The sequence below is a fragment of the Oxyura jamaicensis genome, chromosome 10 (assembly GCF_011077185.1).
Source record: "Oxyura jamaicensis isolate SHBP4307 breed ruddy duck chromosome 10, BPBGC_Ojam_1.0, whole genome shotgun sequence".
Taxonomy (NCBI): domain Eukaryota; kingdom Metazoa; phylum Chordata; class Aves; order Anseriformes; family Anatidae; genus Oxyura; species Oxyura jamaicensis.
The window spans coordinates 12,048,313-12,065,173 of record NC_048902.1 but is presented as its reverse complement, the minus strand read 5'-3'; the positions used below and the strand labels follow the sequence as shown (position 1 = coordinate 12,065,173).

Sequence of the window (16,861 nt, the reverse complement as noted above, 5' to 3'; positions counted from 1 at the left end):
CAGCTGTTTTTGTTTGCACTATTACAAAGCCCTGGCAGGCAAGGAAAATATTCTTAGAATAGCAGATTTCTTTCTTTGTTCTGCATCTGTTCCAAAACCATACAATTGTATTTGAACAGCTGGCCCGTCCAAACGTGACAATGACATACGACCTCAGTGTTCCTTTAGAGGACTGAAGTTTCAAAGCCTAAGCATACCCTCAGACATACTCATCTTCATCTTAGAGGTACATACTCAGATTTAAGTCATACTTTAAAAAAAAAAAATAAATAAATAAAAATTGAGCTTTCTACTGACAATGAAAAACAAACAAGTACTCATTACAACAAAATAGGAAAAACTGGAACTGCTTTGCAGAAAAGAATTTCCTGATGCTATTGCTAGGACAAGAACCAGAGGAGCTCAGTCTGGCCATATGCCATTACTCTGCTAGATATACTTGCAGCATTGAAATGGTTTTTGTGCAAATGTGTAATGAAGTTCAGAACCAAATCTTGATGAACATCCATGTCTTCTTCTATTCCCTCATCTACTTTGTATAACTTTGTATCCAGGGATATACATAACCTAAGTCTAAAATCCCTACCTACAATCTTGGGGCCAACTATGTTGTTCTCCCATGTCATGTGTCTCAGGACCTAAAACGTGAAGTTAGAATTCATCTCTACAATTTTCATAAAATCCATCTTTTAGAGAACGCTAAGATGATGACAAGGCATCAGAACTGTATTTTGGAGAGTGCAACTGATACAATTTAGACTGTAAGAGTAGGAGTTCATCTGCGTGTATACAATAAAACTGTAAAGGTCAAAGAGATGCAGAAGGCATAAGAGGAACATTCAAATAGATCATAGATCAGCCACTGCATACTGAAAGTATAGCTTGCTTCCTGACAGCACCACAGTTGTAGGAGAACAGCTCACACTCAGACTGGCTTAGTGACTGGTGCTTCACTAGCAACCACGCTGGAAGTAAGCAGCAACAGAATATGAGATGCTTCCACTGTGATCTTGTAGCATCTAATGACTTTTGGCACCTCTGGGACTCGTCAGCAACTTAGAAGTGTCACTTTGCATAGCTATGTAGCCATCTAAACATAACACAGAATATAGGCCTAGGACATAGACAGGGAAAAGAAAAATAATAAAAATTAAAAATTAAACATAACCAAAATGCTTCCTGACTGCTCAGATGGTGTATGTTTGGGCAAAGGCTGTTCCTCTGGGCAGGAAATAGGAAATAACATCAACCTAAGCTAAACTCTCAAGGAAAGTTTCTTGTAACTGCTGCGACAAACACTATAATTTACAGTCGTGAATGTTCAGAGATTCTAATGCTCGTACTCATGAAGATGGGCACAGCACTTGCTCTCAGAAATGTAAGTGAAAATGAAAATGATAAATTTATTAGATATTGAAGAAAAATGGCAACTAACACATGACAGGTGCTGAAAAATCTTTCTTATTGTACAGTGACTTTTTTTTAAATGTAATTAACGTATATTTTTGCAGGCTGCTTCTCATGTTTGCCTTAATGACATTCCCTCTTTTTCACATGCTACTTCAGCTTTCATATGAAACCCTGTAGCGCTGGGATGCCTGACAGCCACCGCAGCTGAAACTAAAAGCTAGAATCGCCCACAAACAAGCGGAGGGTCCTAGCCTGTTTCCATCAGCTGAGCAAACTGCAAAAACCAGACAGAACAGGCAGAGCGCAGATAGGGCGGCGTGCCGGCGCGCCAGCTTCACTGCAGCTGTGATGCATCTGCCTCAATCTGGGATTTTGTTACCCTGACCTTGTTCAATAGCACCGAGCTGCTGTGAGCATCCCAACAGCTCCTTCCCCGCCCTCCCCGAGCGGCACCATTGGGCTGATGAGAGGCAGCGAAGCATGTGTGAAAAAACAGCTAAAATAAATAAATAAATAAATAAATAAATAGATACGTGGTTTAGCGAAGCGGTGGCACAGGGGAGTGGGGGGTGCAGCCGTAGCCCTTTAAGCTGCCCACCCTCCCCGGCGGCAGCTGGCTGCTATTTATACGCGGCGGCTGCGGGGCGGGCCCGGTAGCGGCGACAGCGGCGGGGAGGCCCGGGAGCGGGGAGGCCCGGGCGGAGGCTGCCATGGCCACGGCTCTGTCCTCTACACCGGCCGGAGGGAGCCGCTCCGCCGGCCGCGGGGCTGCCTCCACTCCGCTGAGCCCGACGAGGCTCACCCGGCTGCAGGAGAAGGAGGAGCTGCAGCAGCTCAATGACCGCCTGGCCGCCTACATCGAGCGGATGCGGGCGCTGGAGGCCGACCAGTCGGCGCTGCGGCAGAGGCTGGCCGAGCAGGAGGCTAGCAGCGGTCGGGAGCTGGGCTGCCTGCGGCTCCACTACGAGGCAGAGCTGGCCGATGCCCGCCGGGCGCTGGACGATATCGCCATCGAGCGGGCCACGCTGCAGGTGGAGCTGGGCAAGATCGGCGAGGAGCACCGGCAGCTGCACAGCAGGTCGGTGTCTGGCCGTCCCGCCGCTCCTGCCTGGCCCCGAGCGGGCCCTGCACCGTGGGAGACACTCCCAGGGCTGCCTTCATGATCGGGGCTCTCCCATGGGGTGAGGAGAAGGTGCTGCTGCTTACCAGGACCTGTGCCTCTGAGAGGGAGGGCTCAGAGCCACAAGAGTGGCCAGGTCTTGGTGGTGATGAGACCCCAGAGGTGTGGATAGCACTGAAGTTGGTGTGGTGTAGGTTTGGAGAAGCCCTAATGTATGTCCCTTGGGTATGTGGTGGGGTTACTGCTGTGAGTGCCTCCTGCTCCAGTGCTGCTGGGCTGCTTCACAGCTCCCTTGTAATGGGAATGGGATGCTGCCAGAGTTCAGGATGCTGGAAGGCCTGTGCATAGCCCTGCCTGAAAGCAGAGCTGACTGAGTTGGTACTGCACCTGTGTTTAATAAGCACTCAAGAAATGCTGGGAAGCATCTAGGAAGCTATAGTGGAAGGGGAGGTAAGTCACTATATGGAGTCTGCTCACATCTCTTTTGAGCTTTGTAGTTCAGGCACTACCTTCTCTCTGCATTTCCCTCTAGATGGTCCTATAAGCAGAGCAACTTACCTTGTGCAGGCTGGTAATGCATAGAGATTGTCCTAGCGGCTCTTCCATTTTAATTTACACATTGCTGGGATGAACCACCTGCCACTTCAGACTTAGTCTCATGAGCAGTGTATCCTGTGCCTGGAATCTCCTTGTTGTCTAGTCTCCCCAGGCCTGAAACAAGGGGATGGTCCAACATAAGCGTGATCAAAATACTTTGTAGGAGATGAGTAGTGAAGGGCAGGGAACAAATGTTAACACAGCAAACATCCTGTTTAGATATATACCAGTATATATGGATATATACAAGTAACTAGCATTGCTAGTTACTTTAATGACCTATTGTAATACAAGCTTGCAGTAACTTGCATGCCCATGAACATACACAATCTTGCTATGAGCTATTATCATAGCACCTGTAGGCACTAACTTTTCCTTCTAACATTTATAGTATGAAACAAATACTGGTTTCTACGGGTTCAGAAGGACTTAAGTAGCTGTTCTACTTGGAAATAAAACAGTTTTACTCCAAGCTTCTGTTTTCAGCTGCTTGGAAGTTATTGGTCTTGCCTCATTCATGCTGTGTTCTAGCTCATAAATTTGTTTCATAAGTCTAACCAGTCACTGGATTGGACAGTGAGCAGGGAAGGCTAATGCCAGTTCTGAAATTTTTCTGCTACTCTTTGTGTTCATATAACACAGCAGCATTGTTTATAAACCTTTAGGCTTGGTAGGTATGTAATTCTCTGGACAAATTTATTTATTTAGAGTAACTAGGTTTTAAAGTTGTTAACTTTACAATCCATGAGGAAGGATGCATAGTACACGCTTTTTGGAAGGACTAGACTGAAGTTCTAATACTGAGTGCTTTTTATCTGGGCTGTCTAACTGCAAATGTCTCAGATGACTTGGAACAAACTACCTTGAGTGTATCATGCCCTTTATATATATCCTTTAAATAACCTGGAACTCTTATGGGATGGAATGTCACTAGATAACTTCCCTGCAGTGTTAACCGTTGACTCTTATTAATCACTAGTGAAGAGTTTTAAACCTTCAGCAACAATCAACTATGTTTGCATTCCATTTTTTTCCTTAAACAGTTGTAATTGGAAGTAGGCCAAAGATGCTTTGGAAAGAGGAGTTGTGGTTAAGCATATCAGTTGGTTGAATTTAGAGACAGAGGAAGGTCAAAGCAAGAACAGTAGCACTACAGATAAAGATGAGAACAGTACTTTCTTATGAAGAAACTAACATGTTTCACTATTGAACCTAGCAATCTGAAGCTAAGAGTGAATTTGTCATGTGCTGTTAGTGTCCTCTAGTCTTAACAAGCTGACATGATTTGAATGTACCTGGAGAATTTAAATAATTTCACTAAAAGCTCAGGTCAAACATGTGACACCCTAATTTATAGGAAATACGATAGTCAATGGATAGTCAATGCCTTGGTTATCCCTTTGCATGAAAGCCAGACTTTGATAAATTTCTGAAAGATGAAATGACTCATTAAAGAGTTTTCTGAAAAAAAGCTGTCAGGAAAGAATATAGGAAACCTGAAGTTGACTGTCAAGGCCTGTGTTAAGAACATGGACTATCAAGCAATAGATATAAAAACACTAATGGAGTCTTACTCTTGTGCATACTTAGATGATTGCAAAAAAAATTACAATAAGATGAAACAGTCAATACTGTCAATAATGTGTACATTAATAACTACTTAATATCATAACCAATACCTAAAATAAATACAAGTACCAGAAGATATCCCAAGTGGCTAAATTAATACCTAGAAAAAGAAAACTAAATATAAGGGAGAATTACAACACAATCTTTCTATTGTTACTACAATAGTTACTCTTTTCCTAGACTCTCTCAGTAAAGAGTAAATACTCTCTACTAGCAAAAGATTTGTTTGTGTCATGGTCACAAAGTATAGAGACCATCAACAGATGTCTGAATAGCAGGCCTAGAAAAGGCCTCAAGCAAGAACCTGATCTAGCCCCACACCCCCACCCTTCTCACCCCCAGCCTGTGTTAGAACCAACCATACCTGCATTACTTCCAGCAGATGTTTGTGTAACCCTTTTCAAATTCCAGATGATGGAGATTCCAGAATCTCCCTAGGCATTGTACTTCACTTCTGAGCTACTATTAGCTTCCTCTCTAACATCTAACCCAAATATTTCTCCCTGCAATTTAAGCCTACAACTTCCTGCCTTTTCCACAACAGACATGGAAAACAGATTCCCTTCCTCTCTGCAGCAGTCTTTACATACATAAAAGACTGTTATGTCTCCTGTCACTTTTCTCTTCTCTAGACTAAACAATTCTTACTTTTTTCCAATATATTCCTGTATTCTATGCTTTCTAGAGCCCATCACTCCTGTAGAATGACTTTGGACTTCCTCCAACTAGTCTGCTCAGTTATCAACTGGAAAACTCATTGTATGAGTTATCACAACTTAGCCACTTGGCAGAACGAATTTTGCTAAAATAAAATGAATTCTTTACTCCTTAAAATGTCAAATAGGAGTTTTGAGGAGGAACTCGGACTCTGGATGTAGGTCAGGTAACTGAGTGCTAGTATTAACCTGGCATTAGAGCAGTCTGGGGAGTTGTCACCCCTTTTTCCTCAGACAGGAGCTCACTGTGGGCTCACTACTTTCCTGCTGTGGTGCCAATTTTTTTTTTAAAAAAAAAAAAAACTACTTTGGCCATCCAGAAGGTACCCAAAGGCTCTGTAATTGGGCATTTGCAAAAGGTGATTGAAAGGAAATGGCTTTCTGAAGGCAAAGCTGGTCTCACCCCATAACTCTGCCAAGGCATGAAGGAGGGGAGAATTTGTGATTCTACCTGAGGGGAAAGTTACTCTCACAAGGAGGTTCTCCATGCTGTGAGAGCAGGGTGGTCTGCATGGAGATGTGTGGCAGGAGCTGGGGACTGGAGGCAGCAGGGCTGACAGGGCCTGTGTGCCAGGGCAGCACCCTCAGGGGCCAGAACTCCTTCAGTGCTGTGGAGGGACCTTCCCCATCTGGTTTTCAGATGGGAAAAGGCCCCAGCAGCTGGAGCTGCTTTCTGCCTTCAGCTGCGGAGGAGGGGGCACTCCACCATCATTTGTGACTAGCATCACCTGCCACCCTGCCTCAGGAGAGCAGGCCTTGAACTGCTCGCACCTGGCCTGCATGCCCTCAGACAGTGTGGTGGCCTCCCTGTGCAGCGCGTGCATCCCGTGGGGGGTGGGCTGTATGGGGCTCTCTGCCACAGCAAGCGTGTACTGAGGTGGCAACAGGCACCTCGCCAGGAAGCTGGTGGCTGCCTTTGCTGCTGAAAGGAGGTTTTTGTGTCAGGAGTTCAGCAGTGGCACGTCAGTGCAGTCCAGTGAATGCTGGCTTTGAATGTGACTAGTGTGTCCCTGCGGAGAAAGGACCTGTGCTGTTACTCCCTTCCTGATGGTAGTGCTGTGGAAAATAGCTGGATTCTGTATAGAGTTCACTCACAATGAGCTGGAAAGCGGGTCAGAAATCTTTCTGGTTAAACAAATGATACTTCTCTGAGGGTCTAGTTTGTTCCTTAGAGCCTACCCTGTGCTCTCAGCACAACTCTTAACCTTTCTTCTGTTTTAGTTCAACTGCAAACCCCCATAAAGGTAAACACACTGAAAGCAAATTTTTCTCCCTCACCAGCTGTAACTTATGAGTGTAAAACTTTCACTTGCAGGAATTCAAAAAAAGAAGCTGACTTAAACCTGGCACAGGCTCGTATGAGAGACCTTGATGCTCAGCTGAATGCAAAGGAAGCTGATTTAGCAACAGCTTTGAATCAGAACCGAAGTTTGGAAAATGACCTTCGTGAATTAAAGGATCAAGTAGTCACTGTAAGACTTGTTCCTGGAATTTCAACTTTACTGTTGCTCCTGAAGCTTTTGCTTGTCTTTTCCCAAACTAGTTAGTTGAGAATTAAATGTAAAAGCAGTCAAAGGCTGTCACCTATGACAATTACAGGTGGACAAAAGGTTTCTTCAAACTTGCTGAAAGCAAATGCTGCTAATAGTTGATCCATTAGAACTTCTATCTGTTGTAAGTACTTTTAATTCTATTCCATGACCATAGTCTGTAATGATTTTTGTTCTAACGATGAACTAAGTTGAAATGTGAACTGCTGTAGCCTCTGTAGCAAATGGAAGATTTGATGGGCCCTGCTTTACTGTGCTTAAATCTAGGTAGAACAAGCAAGAGCTGACTACTTCTTGTAGGCTCTTTTGCTGTTTGAGTTGCTACTCTACCAGTGTATTACCACACAGTATCTTCATGCTTTACCATGATTATGGAGCTACTTTAGGGTCTTTAAGATGAAAACTAGAGAACTTGTATCATAAAAGTGGCACACTCCAGTACTGACAACTTCTAAGAGTTTGTCAATATAGTAAAGCCATTGTTGGAGTTTTCTCCTTCTTAAGTATTAATCAAGTGATATGGAAAATAAGGGAGAAGTTTGGAGTACTTAGTAATGCAGAAGGGAAGAATGTGTATGAATGTTGCAATTGATTCATCAGAAACCTATTTTCTAGACTTGAAATAAGTGGTTAAAAACTAGCTGGTGGGATGAAGGGCTGCGAACCTTCTTGGAAATCTGGTCTATGTAATGATTAATAGGGTTCTTTGTTGCAAACATGCTGGACCCCACTGAAATAGACCTTAAAACCATCAAACTTCACTTAAGCAACATGTTTTAATAGCTGTAGGAATGAAGTTGAATAACCTGTAATAAGATGGTCATCTTAGTTTGGAAGAGCGATCGCTTAATTTTGCTCATCCCTATGTCTTTCTGTTCTAGCTGAAGCTGTCACTGGAAGATGCCAAAAAGCATCTTCACAATGAAATGTTGAGAAGGGTGGACCTGGAAAATCACATGAAATCAATACAGGAACAAATGACATTCCAGAAGCACCTTCATGAAGATGTAAGTTTTAGCTTATTAACGAGAATATATATTTTTAATTGTCCATGTCCCCTGGATGCCCTTAAAAGCAATGTTAAGTTGTATGTTATCCTTAAAAAGGTAACTAGCTGAGTCAACCTATGACAGTCCATCAGCCAATAAAATCTGTCTAACTTAGGAAGACTTCAGGAAAGTACACAACCTTATGCTAACTGGCATAGTACCAATAGATAGCTGGAATACGAGAACTTTCTAAGGATGCATTTCTGAAGCTAACTACTAATGTACTACTTTGTGTAATTGAAAGTGCACATATTACAGTTGAAATAAATGATTCCAGGTGTTTGCTAGAAGCCTAAAATAATTGAAATCAAACCTCTCTTAATAAGCAACTTATGTTCCCTACTGCCTTAAAGGTTACAAAGCACCTTTGATAAGTGTTGCATGTGAAGTCAGTATATGACATACAACTTAAAAAAAAAAAGTGAATGCAAGCCAACTTCCTTCTGGAAGGAATCTCAGTGTGTGGTTTAAGTGATAAAACTCCAATTTCTCTAACCCAGCTGCTGTTCTTGAATAATTCAAGAATAGTTGAAGTAACATTGCTTAAAGAAGCTGAAGCACATGCACACATGCTTCTAAGCTAAAGAAAAGCAGATAAATTCATCCAGTTCAAAGAATTAGTCTCCAAATTAGATACAGATTACTGCATTGCAGTTTAAGCAATGTTGGCAATGAGGAAGCCAAGCAACCCAGCACAGCTAGTGAGGTGTAAGTACCTGACCTAATGGATGAATATTTAAGCTCGAAATAAGATGAATTACCTTGCAGTCAATGACAAAACTGCTTCAGTACTGAATGACTTACTAAGCTGGTACAGTACATCCACAGTCTCAAACTGTTTTAGTTTGCTTATTCTCTGAAAAATTTTCTCCTAGGAACTCAAGGAGACAAAAAGACTCCATGAAAGCAGGATGTCAGAAATAGAGTCTGGCCATCAGAGAGAATTTGAAAGTAAGCTCTCAGATGCTCTGCAGGGGCTCAGAAAACAGCAAGAAGAACAAATTCAAGGATACAAAGAAGAGCTGGAGCGAACATTCCGTGCAAAAGTGAGTCTGTAAAAAAAAAAAAGCCAGTAAAATGAATTCTCTGCAACTTAATATCATTAAAGTCACACTACCATAAGCAACTGATTGAGCCCTCACACTTAGTGCACAGCTTCTAGGTGTAAATATGAAGAGTAACTACAGTTAGGGTGGAATTTCAGAAGTGTCAAATTTGACAGAACTTAATGCCACCAATACTTAGTACAGTCTTTTTTCCCCATATTAGCCTTGCATCCAGGTAAAATTAATACTTTTCTTATACAGTTGTAGTTAAGATCCCAGGAGTTTGTGGGTTGGTTGCAGTGTGCTGTATTGGTATGCTAAGCTGTCTTTAATATTCGGTGCAGAATCACATGATCCACTCCTCAAGCAGATGTGTTTATTGCTTCATAGTTCTTTCGGGTTTCTCTGTGTGCCAACTTAGTGAATTTACTTGTATAATTCTGTCCAGGTCTCTATTGGAAAACCTTGTATTTCTTGTAGTAACATGACTATATTTCACTGCATGGTTTTTTCCTTTCTTGGAAGATTGACTTTCTTTAAGATTGACTTGCTCTAGAAGTAGCTCAGTGATGCAGGAGCTGTTCAGTAACAGAACTCTGGGGAAGAACAATAGTTCTCTAAGCGTACCTAGTATCCTCTAGCTTCATGCTTTGACAAGCAATTTCCAAGCATTCTCCATTGTTCTTCTGGAGAATCAATTTACTTTGTATCTGTCCTTCAGTTATAAATGTATGAAGACCTTGTATTTTAATCCAGTGCCTCTCCCTACCTGATTATTGCTGACTTCTTCTGATGTGAATGTCAAACTCATGTAAACCTCCCTGAAAAGCAATGAAAAGCTTTCTGGCCTAGACTTTATTGGTATCTGCACACTTAAGTAAAACACAACTATTTCCAGATGTAACAGCTGGAAATCACTTGGTTTTCCTTCCTTTTTTAAAATACATGGTCATAAGCAACTCTTTACTAACAGTGACTTATCCATAGGTGGAGAACGCCCAGCTTTCTGCAGCAAGAAATAGTGACCTTGCCAATGCTGCTCGGGAGGAGCTAATGGAAACAAAGCTGAGAGTTGATACTCTGACATCTCAAGTTAATCAATATCAAAGCCAGGTACTATCTACACTTGTATATCCTTAAATACCCAACTCAAAATAACGTGCTTTCTTCTCTAAATTTCAGTTAGAATTTAATTGATTTTTTTTCCTCTCAATTTTAGAATTCTGCTTTGGAGAACAAAATAAGGGAGCTACAGGAGGCGCTGGACTATGATCGTGATCTACATCGAAGGCGTATGGTTGAAAAAGAGGAAGAAATAGCACAAGCCCAGCAGCAGGTACAAGCACAGTTGGAAGAATATGAGCATCTCTTAGATGTGAAACTGGCTCTAGATCTGGAAATAAATGCCTACAGAAAGATGCTGGAAGGAGAGGAACAGAGGTAGGCTATGACAAGATCCTCAGATGAGGACTTGCTCCATCCATGATCTCTGCACTAACAGTATATTCTTCAGAATGTAGAAGAGACAAGATACAAATACTAAATGTGCAATTAGTACCACAATTCCAGTCTTTAATTATAACTGGTAGATAAATGGTGTTTATATCCCACATCTACCGTACAGTGTACTAAGATGAAATAACTTGACAAATCCAACTGAAAGTTCCAAGGTCCATTAGATATCCCTCCCTAGAATCAAACTTTTTCAAAGCTTTGTGCTAAATCCCAGAGCTGTATCAAAGTGTTCAAGCCTAAACCAGCTTTTCTTTCTCCCTTATCCACCAGGGTTAGGTGCTGTCATTTCTACTTGGGTATTAAATTTTTGCAAAACGGTTGGGGCACATAGTTTATAGGGGTACAGTAATTCTGTGCAGGTTTTAATCTGTACCTAGATAGCTCAAGTCTATTTAGCAACTGAAGCATCAATGTTTTAGGCTGTGTGCATGAATGAATCTGGGAAATCATATTAGCTCCTGGTTATCCAGGCAGTTTGAGAACAGTGTGAACTCTCAGTACATGCTAGGAAGGGTCAGAAATTTAACTTCCACTAAAAAAGTGTCTGTAGAGACTTTAAATTAATACTTATTGCAATTGGGAATAATTTCTTATCAATATAAGCTTGCTCAGAACTCTAGGTATGGGGCTGTGTTCCAAACTTAATAAGCTACTTACTAAGTTACTCTTGCCAGTGAAAATAAAATCTTTTATTCAAGACTTCATGGAAACCTTGAATTTAAGAAGCTGTTAGACTTAGTTATTCTGGGAAGAGCAAGGAGGAATAAGCGTGTTAGATATTCTAGTGAATGTTATCTGACTCCTTTTTAGGCTAAAGCTGTCACCTAGTCCATCCTCACGCAGCACTGCAACTCAAGCAACAAGTCAAGAGCGACGGTTCCTGCATGGGAAAAAAAGGAAAATGAAAGCAAAAAAGAGGGAACACAGTCCTGGATTTAAGACTGTTCAGCATGCTTCATCTGCAGGAAATATATCTATTGAAGAAATTGATGCAGATGGGAAATTTGTCAGGCTTAAAAACAACTCTAATGAAGTAGGTACTTGTACTCAATCAGTTCTACACTGCCTTCACTACCAAGTATAACTGCTTGTGAATTTACTGGTGAGAGATGGCAATAGAGAAGGATGATGAGATGGGAGAAAAGTACTGTCAAACTACTTAGAAAGGGAAGGCCTTCTAAGCCTTTCTTTGACTACCTTGGTTAATCTCAAGAGAGGAGCAACTGGTACTGCAGGTGTCCTGTTCACAGGGCTGTTTGGGAGATGCTTTTGTGGGAGGTGCAGTGGATTCCATGATCGAGAAGCCTACCATAAGATTTCTCATTAGGCTCAGGGTAGCAGTACTGGAAGTACTACATATGGTAAATAAGGTTTTAGTAAACTGAATGACAGCTTGCTGCTTAAAAATGCTTACAGCAGATAAAAGGTTAGCATCTAAATGTAGAGAGGGCTTCTCTAATCAGGTAGATAATTCAACTACTTTAGTCTGCAAATCAAGAATCATTAGAATTATCAGAGCTTCAAAACTTGTGGCTGGAAGCTTAGGCACTTATGTCAGCCTAAGTTACCTTAAACCTTCACAGATCACTATGTATATTATAGCTTATACTTATATACATACAGTCTGACTTAGAGATGGGTGTGACCAACTTGATTTACCAGAATCTCCCTGGTAAGAACATGATCTTTCTTAAACAGAAGGCAAGAATAGATATGCCTAAAATTATGGGATTAAGATTAACCCTAAGAAAATACTGGGAGACTTCACTGGGAATTTGAAGGCAGCTTCAGAAATGATTATAGATTCTTCCACACTACAGGAGAGGGATTAAATAACCCTTGAAGCTGGAAAGCACCTTGCATTTTTATGATGTTGTGTTGATCTGTAATGCTGAGAGAAATTTCTTATCCCACAGGATCAGCCACTACATGGATGGGTGTTGAGAAGACATCTTGAAAGTGTATCAGATGTAACATACAAATTCCCTTCAAGGTTCACTCTTCAGGCAGGCCAAGTAGTTACGGTAGGTAGTGGTTTCATAAAACTTAAAGACCCTTGTTCTTGTTGTGTTAGTTGGCAACAGAGAACTGTGTAGTAAGAGAAACTAAATTACCTGATTTTCCTGATCCTGCTGTAAGTGCCTAAAGAACTAAAATCCTTATTTCATGTGGAGAGAAAGATGAGAAAATCCTTGCAAGAACTTCATCTGGAGTTCAGTTTCTATTACTGGGTATCCTTAGTATTAAGAGTACTTGGAGTTTTATATGTTCTGAGTTCTAATCCAACTACAAATAAGAATCTTCAAAAGCTCACTTTGAACTTGTTGCAGATCTGGGGTGCAGCTGCTGGTGTAAGCCCAGGTCCTAGTGATCTGGTCTGGAAGTCTCAGAAGTCTTGGGGAAGTGGGTATAATATCGGTGTTACTCTTGTCACAGATGAAGGTGAGGTAAGTGAGTTGCTAGCTTCTTCTGTCCTAATACTAAACTTGTTTGCTGTGCCTTAACACTTGAGCGTTCTTGGTGGTGACTTAATTGTATTGTAGGAACTAGCAGAGAGGAAGTTAATGCATGTACCTAGAGAAGAAAGTGGTGAGCAAGATGATGAGTATGAAGTAACTGAAAGTGAAATGGAGCTTCCATCTCAGGTAAGCTGCCTGAAACTTAAATGTATGCTTTCAAAAAAAATTATTCAATGGCCAATCATTTGTCGTTACATTAAAATACTTCCCCATGTATCATCTATATCCTACAACTGTACCATTTTTCTTGATGTTAGACCAAAAGAAGAAGAAAAAAGAAATGTTGTTTGGTTTCATGATAGTGGTTCCTGTGAGCATCCTTTAGCAGGTGAGATCAGTGAGAATCATGCTTGCCATCTCAGCTTGCTTCATTAGTAGTGCTTCAGTCCCTTGTCTTATGTAGGGTGTAGCTTGCATGGCTTTGCACCACAAGTGGAATTGATATCTTGCTTATTTTTAGTTGAATATGATCAAATAGTGTTAGCTGTTTGGCATCTAATTACTGAAACAATGAAGAATACTCTCTTTAAAGTCTGTTTCATCTAAACATCTCTCTGACTGAATAAGCTTGCAGGCTGTTATCCCAAGTTAAGAATGCAAATACTAACTAGAAATATCTTATTTCTGTGGGATGAAGTGACTTAACGGATACTTGAGAGCAAGTTCAGACACTGTTTTAAGTGTACAACTTAAATTCACAACGAAGAAAGCTAATGTTTTCATTCAAAAGTATGACAATGCTGAGGCTAAAGGTCTTGGTACATTGACTGGCTGAGCTCCTCTTAAACTCAAACATGAGTTTGAGGCATTTCAGTGTCAACTTGGTTCCAGAAATCATTCTTATTTTTCTTTGTGAAATAAGTATCTCAACTTTGTTTCTGTCTTAAATATCCCGTTCAATACTTACAAATGGTACTTAAGTACAGATGCAGATCATGCTAACAGAATTAACATACATCAATAGAATGAGCATGCTTTGGCTTCCATACACCTAGAACCTTTTGGCTATGACTTGCATGTTGCAATGCTCTGTGAAAGACTCTCCATGGCCTCTCTAAATGGCTTTTGACTGATCACGAGTCTGAAGTTCAGTATCTTGAATGCTCCTAATGCACTTTGGTAATTAGACATTGTTATGTTGGTCTTTTAATTGCTGAAGTATTCTGAAGGGTTATTGCTGAAGGGCTTTAAATTGATCATAACTGAAAAAGTATAGGCTGTATTTTACTTGAGTTGATTTTCTTGAAATAGCATCATCTCCTTTCTTAGTGTAGACTAAGGATGTAGGTAAAGAGAATGTCCAGCTAAATACTTGTTCTTTGCCTCCTGCTGACACAGCATGTTGAGTTACAGATCTTGCTAAAAATGATCCCACACAGCTGCAAGGAGAACTGATACCTACTGCAGTAGGCCTTAAATTCACCACTTCCTCTGTGCCTTCATAATATGTATACCTGTCTAAAAACAACTTGGAAGTACACTTTTTTCAGAAAGATAGTATTCTGAGATCTCATAACAGGCAGTTATTTACTACTTAGATCTCTCCTTGTCCTTCTTTAGAACAGAAAATCTGGGTAAAAATCTATTACTATAATACCCTTTGGCTTAGCACTTGTAGTCAGGAGATTTTGATACCTATATTCTTGTAATATTGTAACATTCTTGTGCTGTGAAGGAGGGTAAGACAATGTTTACTAGGTTACTGAATAATGTTCTATAATGCTGTTCTGGCTTTTAATATGCAGTATAAACAAAATGGCTGAAGCTGTACCAGTGGAAACTAGGTTTTAAAGAGACTTACTGATACAAGCTCCATCTTCAAATTAGGGCCTCTCCTTCATTATTTTAAAGACTTTATTTTTATTTTAATTGACTGATAACATGTTTGTTCTGCAGTCAGTGATGGAAAGAAAAAGCAACATTTTTCTTTACATCTCTAATCTGCTGTTTTATCAGCAATGTTACAATAAAGTTGTATGCCACTTATGGTAAGAATCCATTCTAATACTTCTATTCATATATTAATGTCTCTTCCATCTGCTGAATTACTATCAGACTTATGTCACTAGTACATCTATGCTTCTGCCACACAGGTAATATTGAAGTAATGGTAGTTTAGTCCAAAAACGTTATCTTCTTGCAGGCAGCAAAATGATGCAAAGAATGTTTTGCTTTAAGGAATGCTTTTCCTTTTTTTTTTTTGCTTCTGCTCTTGTTCTAACTAGAGTAGTGGGAATTTGCATTCTGGTTAAGTTTTGATGCCTCAGAACCGGGGTACTAATAGTTCAATAGCTTTTCATTAAAGAAGGTATTGCATGGACACAAACTCTTAAACTTACTTTCCTTCCCGCTGACCATCTAGTGTAGTTAAGATGCTTGAAAACCTGTTTTGCTTGTTAATAAGTAATTAAATCTACAAAGTACTATTAAATAGGTAAGATGTCTTTAGCCAGCAATAAATAGTAAGTATGCGTGCTCATTAGCTTAATGTCTTGTTCTATTTCTGCAGCAAAATGAGGATCCTAGCTGTTCTATCATGTAATATGGACGCAGATGATCATCTGAAAACTTCTCAATCTCCAGTGACATTGCAGACTCATGTTTTGGTAGTTTCAGATATTGCAGAAGATAACTTGGAATTTGAATCTCCCATCTGATCTCTTTGTAAGAAACATCATCCATAACATGAAACTTCCTACCGTCTGATAACTGTACCCTGTCTTGGATTCACTGATATAAAGAGCAGTAGAATATAAGCTCTGTATGAAGTTGTCTTTCCACTCTAACTCACGGATCTGGTCCCTGTGACCTGCTGAAAGGGTGCAGTTTACAAAACTGTTAGATGCATGTCCTAGAAGGATGATAAATAATTGAGAATGAGCGTGAGGCTGCCTCAGCTTTCTCAGTATTCTGACATGGTGTTTCTCCAAGGGCACTTTCTGTTTCACATCTGAGTGGGAAACTACATGGGCCAGATCACACTACAGCGTGGGCTTTCAGCAAGTCCAAACTTGGCTGAAGTGAAACATTCACCTGAAAAGCGGTCTCTGAAATGTTTCCTGCTCAGATCCTGATGCCGAGATGTCTAGATCACTTGCTAGAGGACTTCCTGTAGCTTAAAAAAAGGGGGGGGGAATCAAAAGCAAGTTGTGGAATGTTCCTCTCATTGATTAAATGTACTGTTTCTGTATTCTAGTACAGAGAAATTACCAATGTCAGTATTTGATCTTTCTGGATGCAGTATATCACAGCATAGCTTTTAGTTCTGATTTGCTGGAACATTAACTTGGATAGACATCCTGCAAATGTGAAACATTCCAACAGAAGGTACTGTAACTAGCAATATTAGCACTCTCTCTGAAGGGTCTCAATGTCAGCCTGCTAAGGGGCTAGGGAAAAAAAACATGCTGTAAAACTTTTTTAAAAATAACTACAGCAAAAGGTGCATCAAAAAGACCTGCTCTTAAGAGTCCCTATATGCTAACTGTCTGACTCAAGGGCAGTCTGCAGGTCTGATTTGTATGTCTAGTGGGGGAGCTGAGCTGAGGTAATACTATGTATTGGCCAGTATGTAATTTATGTTTAATAGCTTTGTGGCCCACCTGAAGGTTGACCCACAACCTTTGCTGACTATGTAGTCAGCCTGTATTCAATTACCTCTAGTTTATTTTTACAAAAATGCTTACCTGCTGGCTATATGGTGAAGAAAG

The 16,861-nt window shown here is 40.7% G+C and overlaps 1 protein-coding gene across 3 annotated transcripts; it reads left to right on the top strand.

The window, feature by feature from the left end:
• The first annotated feature begins 1,966 nt into the window (after window positions 1-1,966).
• Window positions 1,967-16,572, top strand: LOC118172104 (lamin-L(III)-like). Of its 3 annotated transcripts, XM_035335791.1 has the most exons (12): window positions 1,967-2,488; window positions 6,788-6,944; window positions 7,904-8,029; window positions 8,947-9,117; window positions 10,105-10,230; window positions 10,337-10,557; window positions 11,443-11,665; window positions 12,549-12,656; window positions 12,963-13,079; window positions 13,176-13,277; window positions 13,409-13,479; window positions 15,661-16,572. In XM_035335791.1, exons 1-11 carry the CDS (start codon window positions 2,121-2,123, stop codon window positions 13,448-13,450), a joined length of 1,761 nt encoding a protein of 586 aa, XP_035191682.1. In that variant the 5' UTR covers window positions 1,967-2,120; the 3' UTR covers window positions 13,451-13,479; window positions 15,661-16,572. The 3 variants fall into 3 exon arrangements, with proteins under 3 accessions (XP_035191682.1, XP_035191683.1, XP_035191684.1); XM_035335792.1 differs by lacking the exon at window positions 13,409-13,479 and having other exon boundaries at window positions 1,968-2,488; XM_035335793.1 differs by lacking the exons at window positions 13,176-13,277; window positions 13,409-13,479 and having other exon boundaries at window positions 1,968-2,488.
• Window positions 16,573-16,861: the final 289 nt, after the last annotated feature.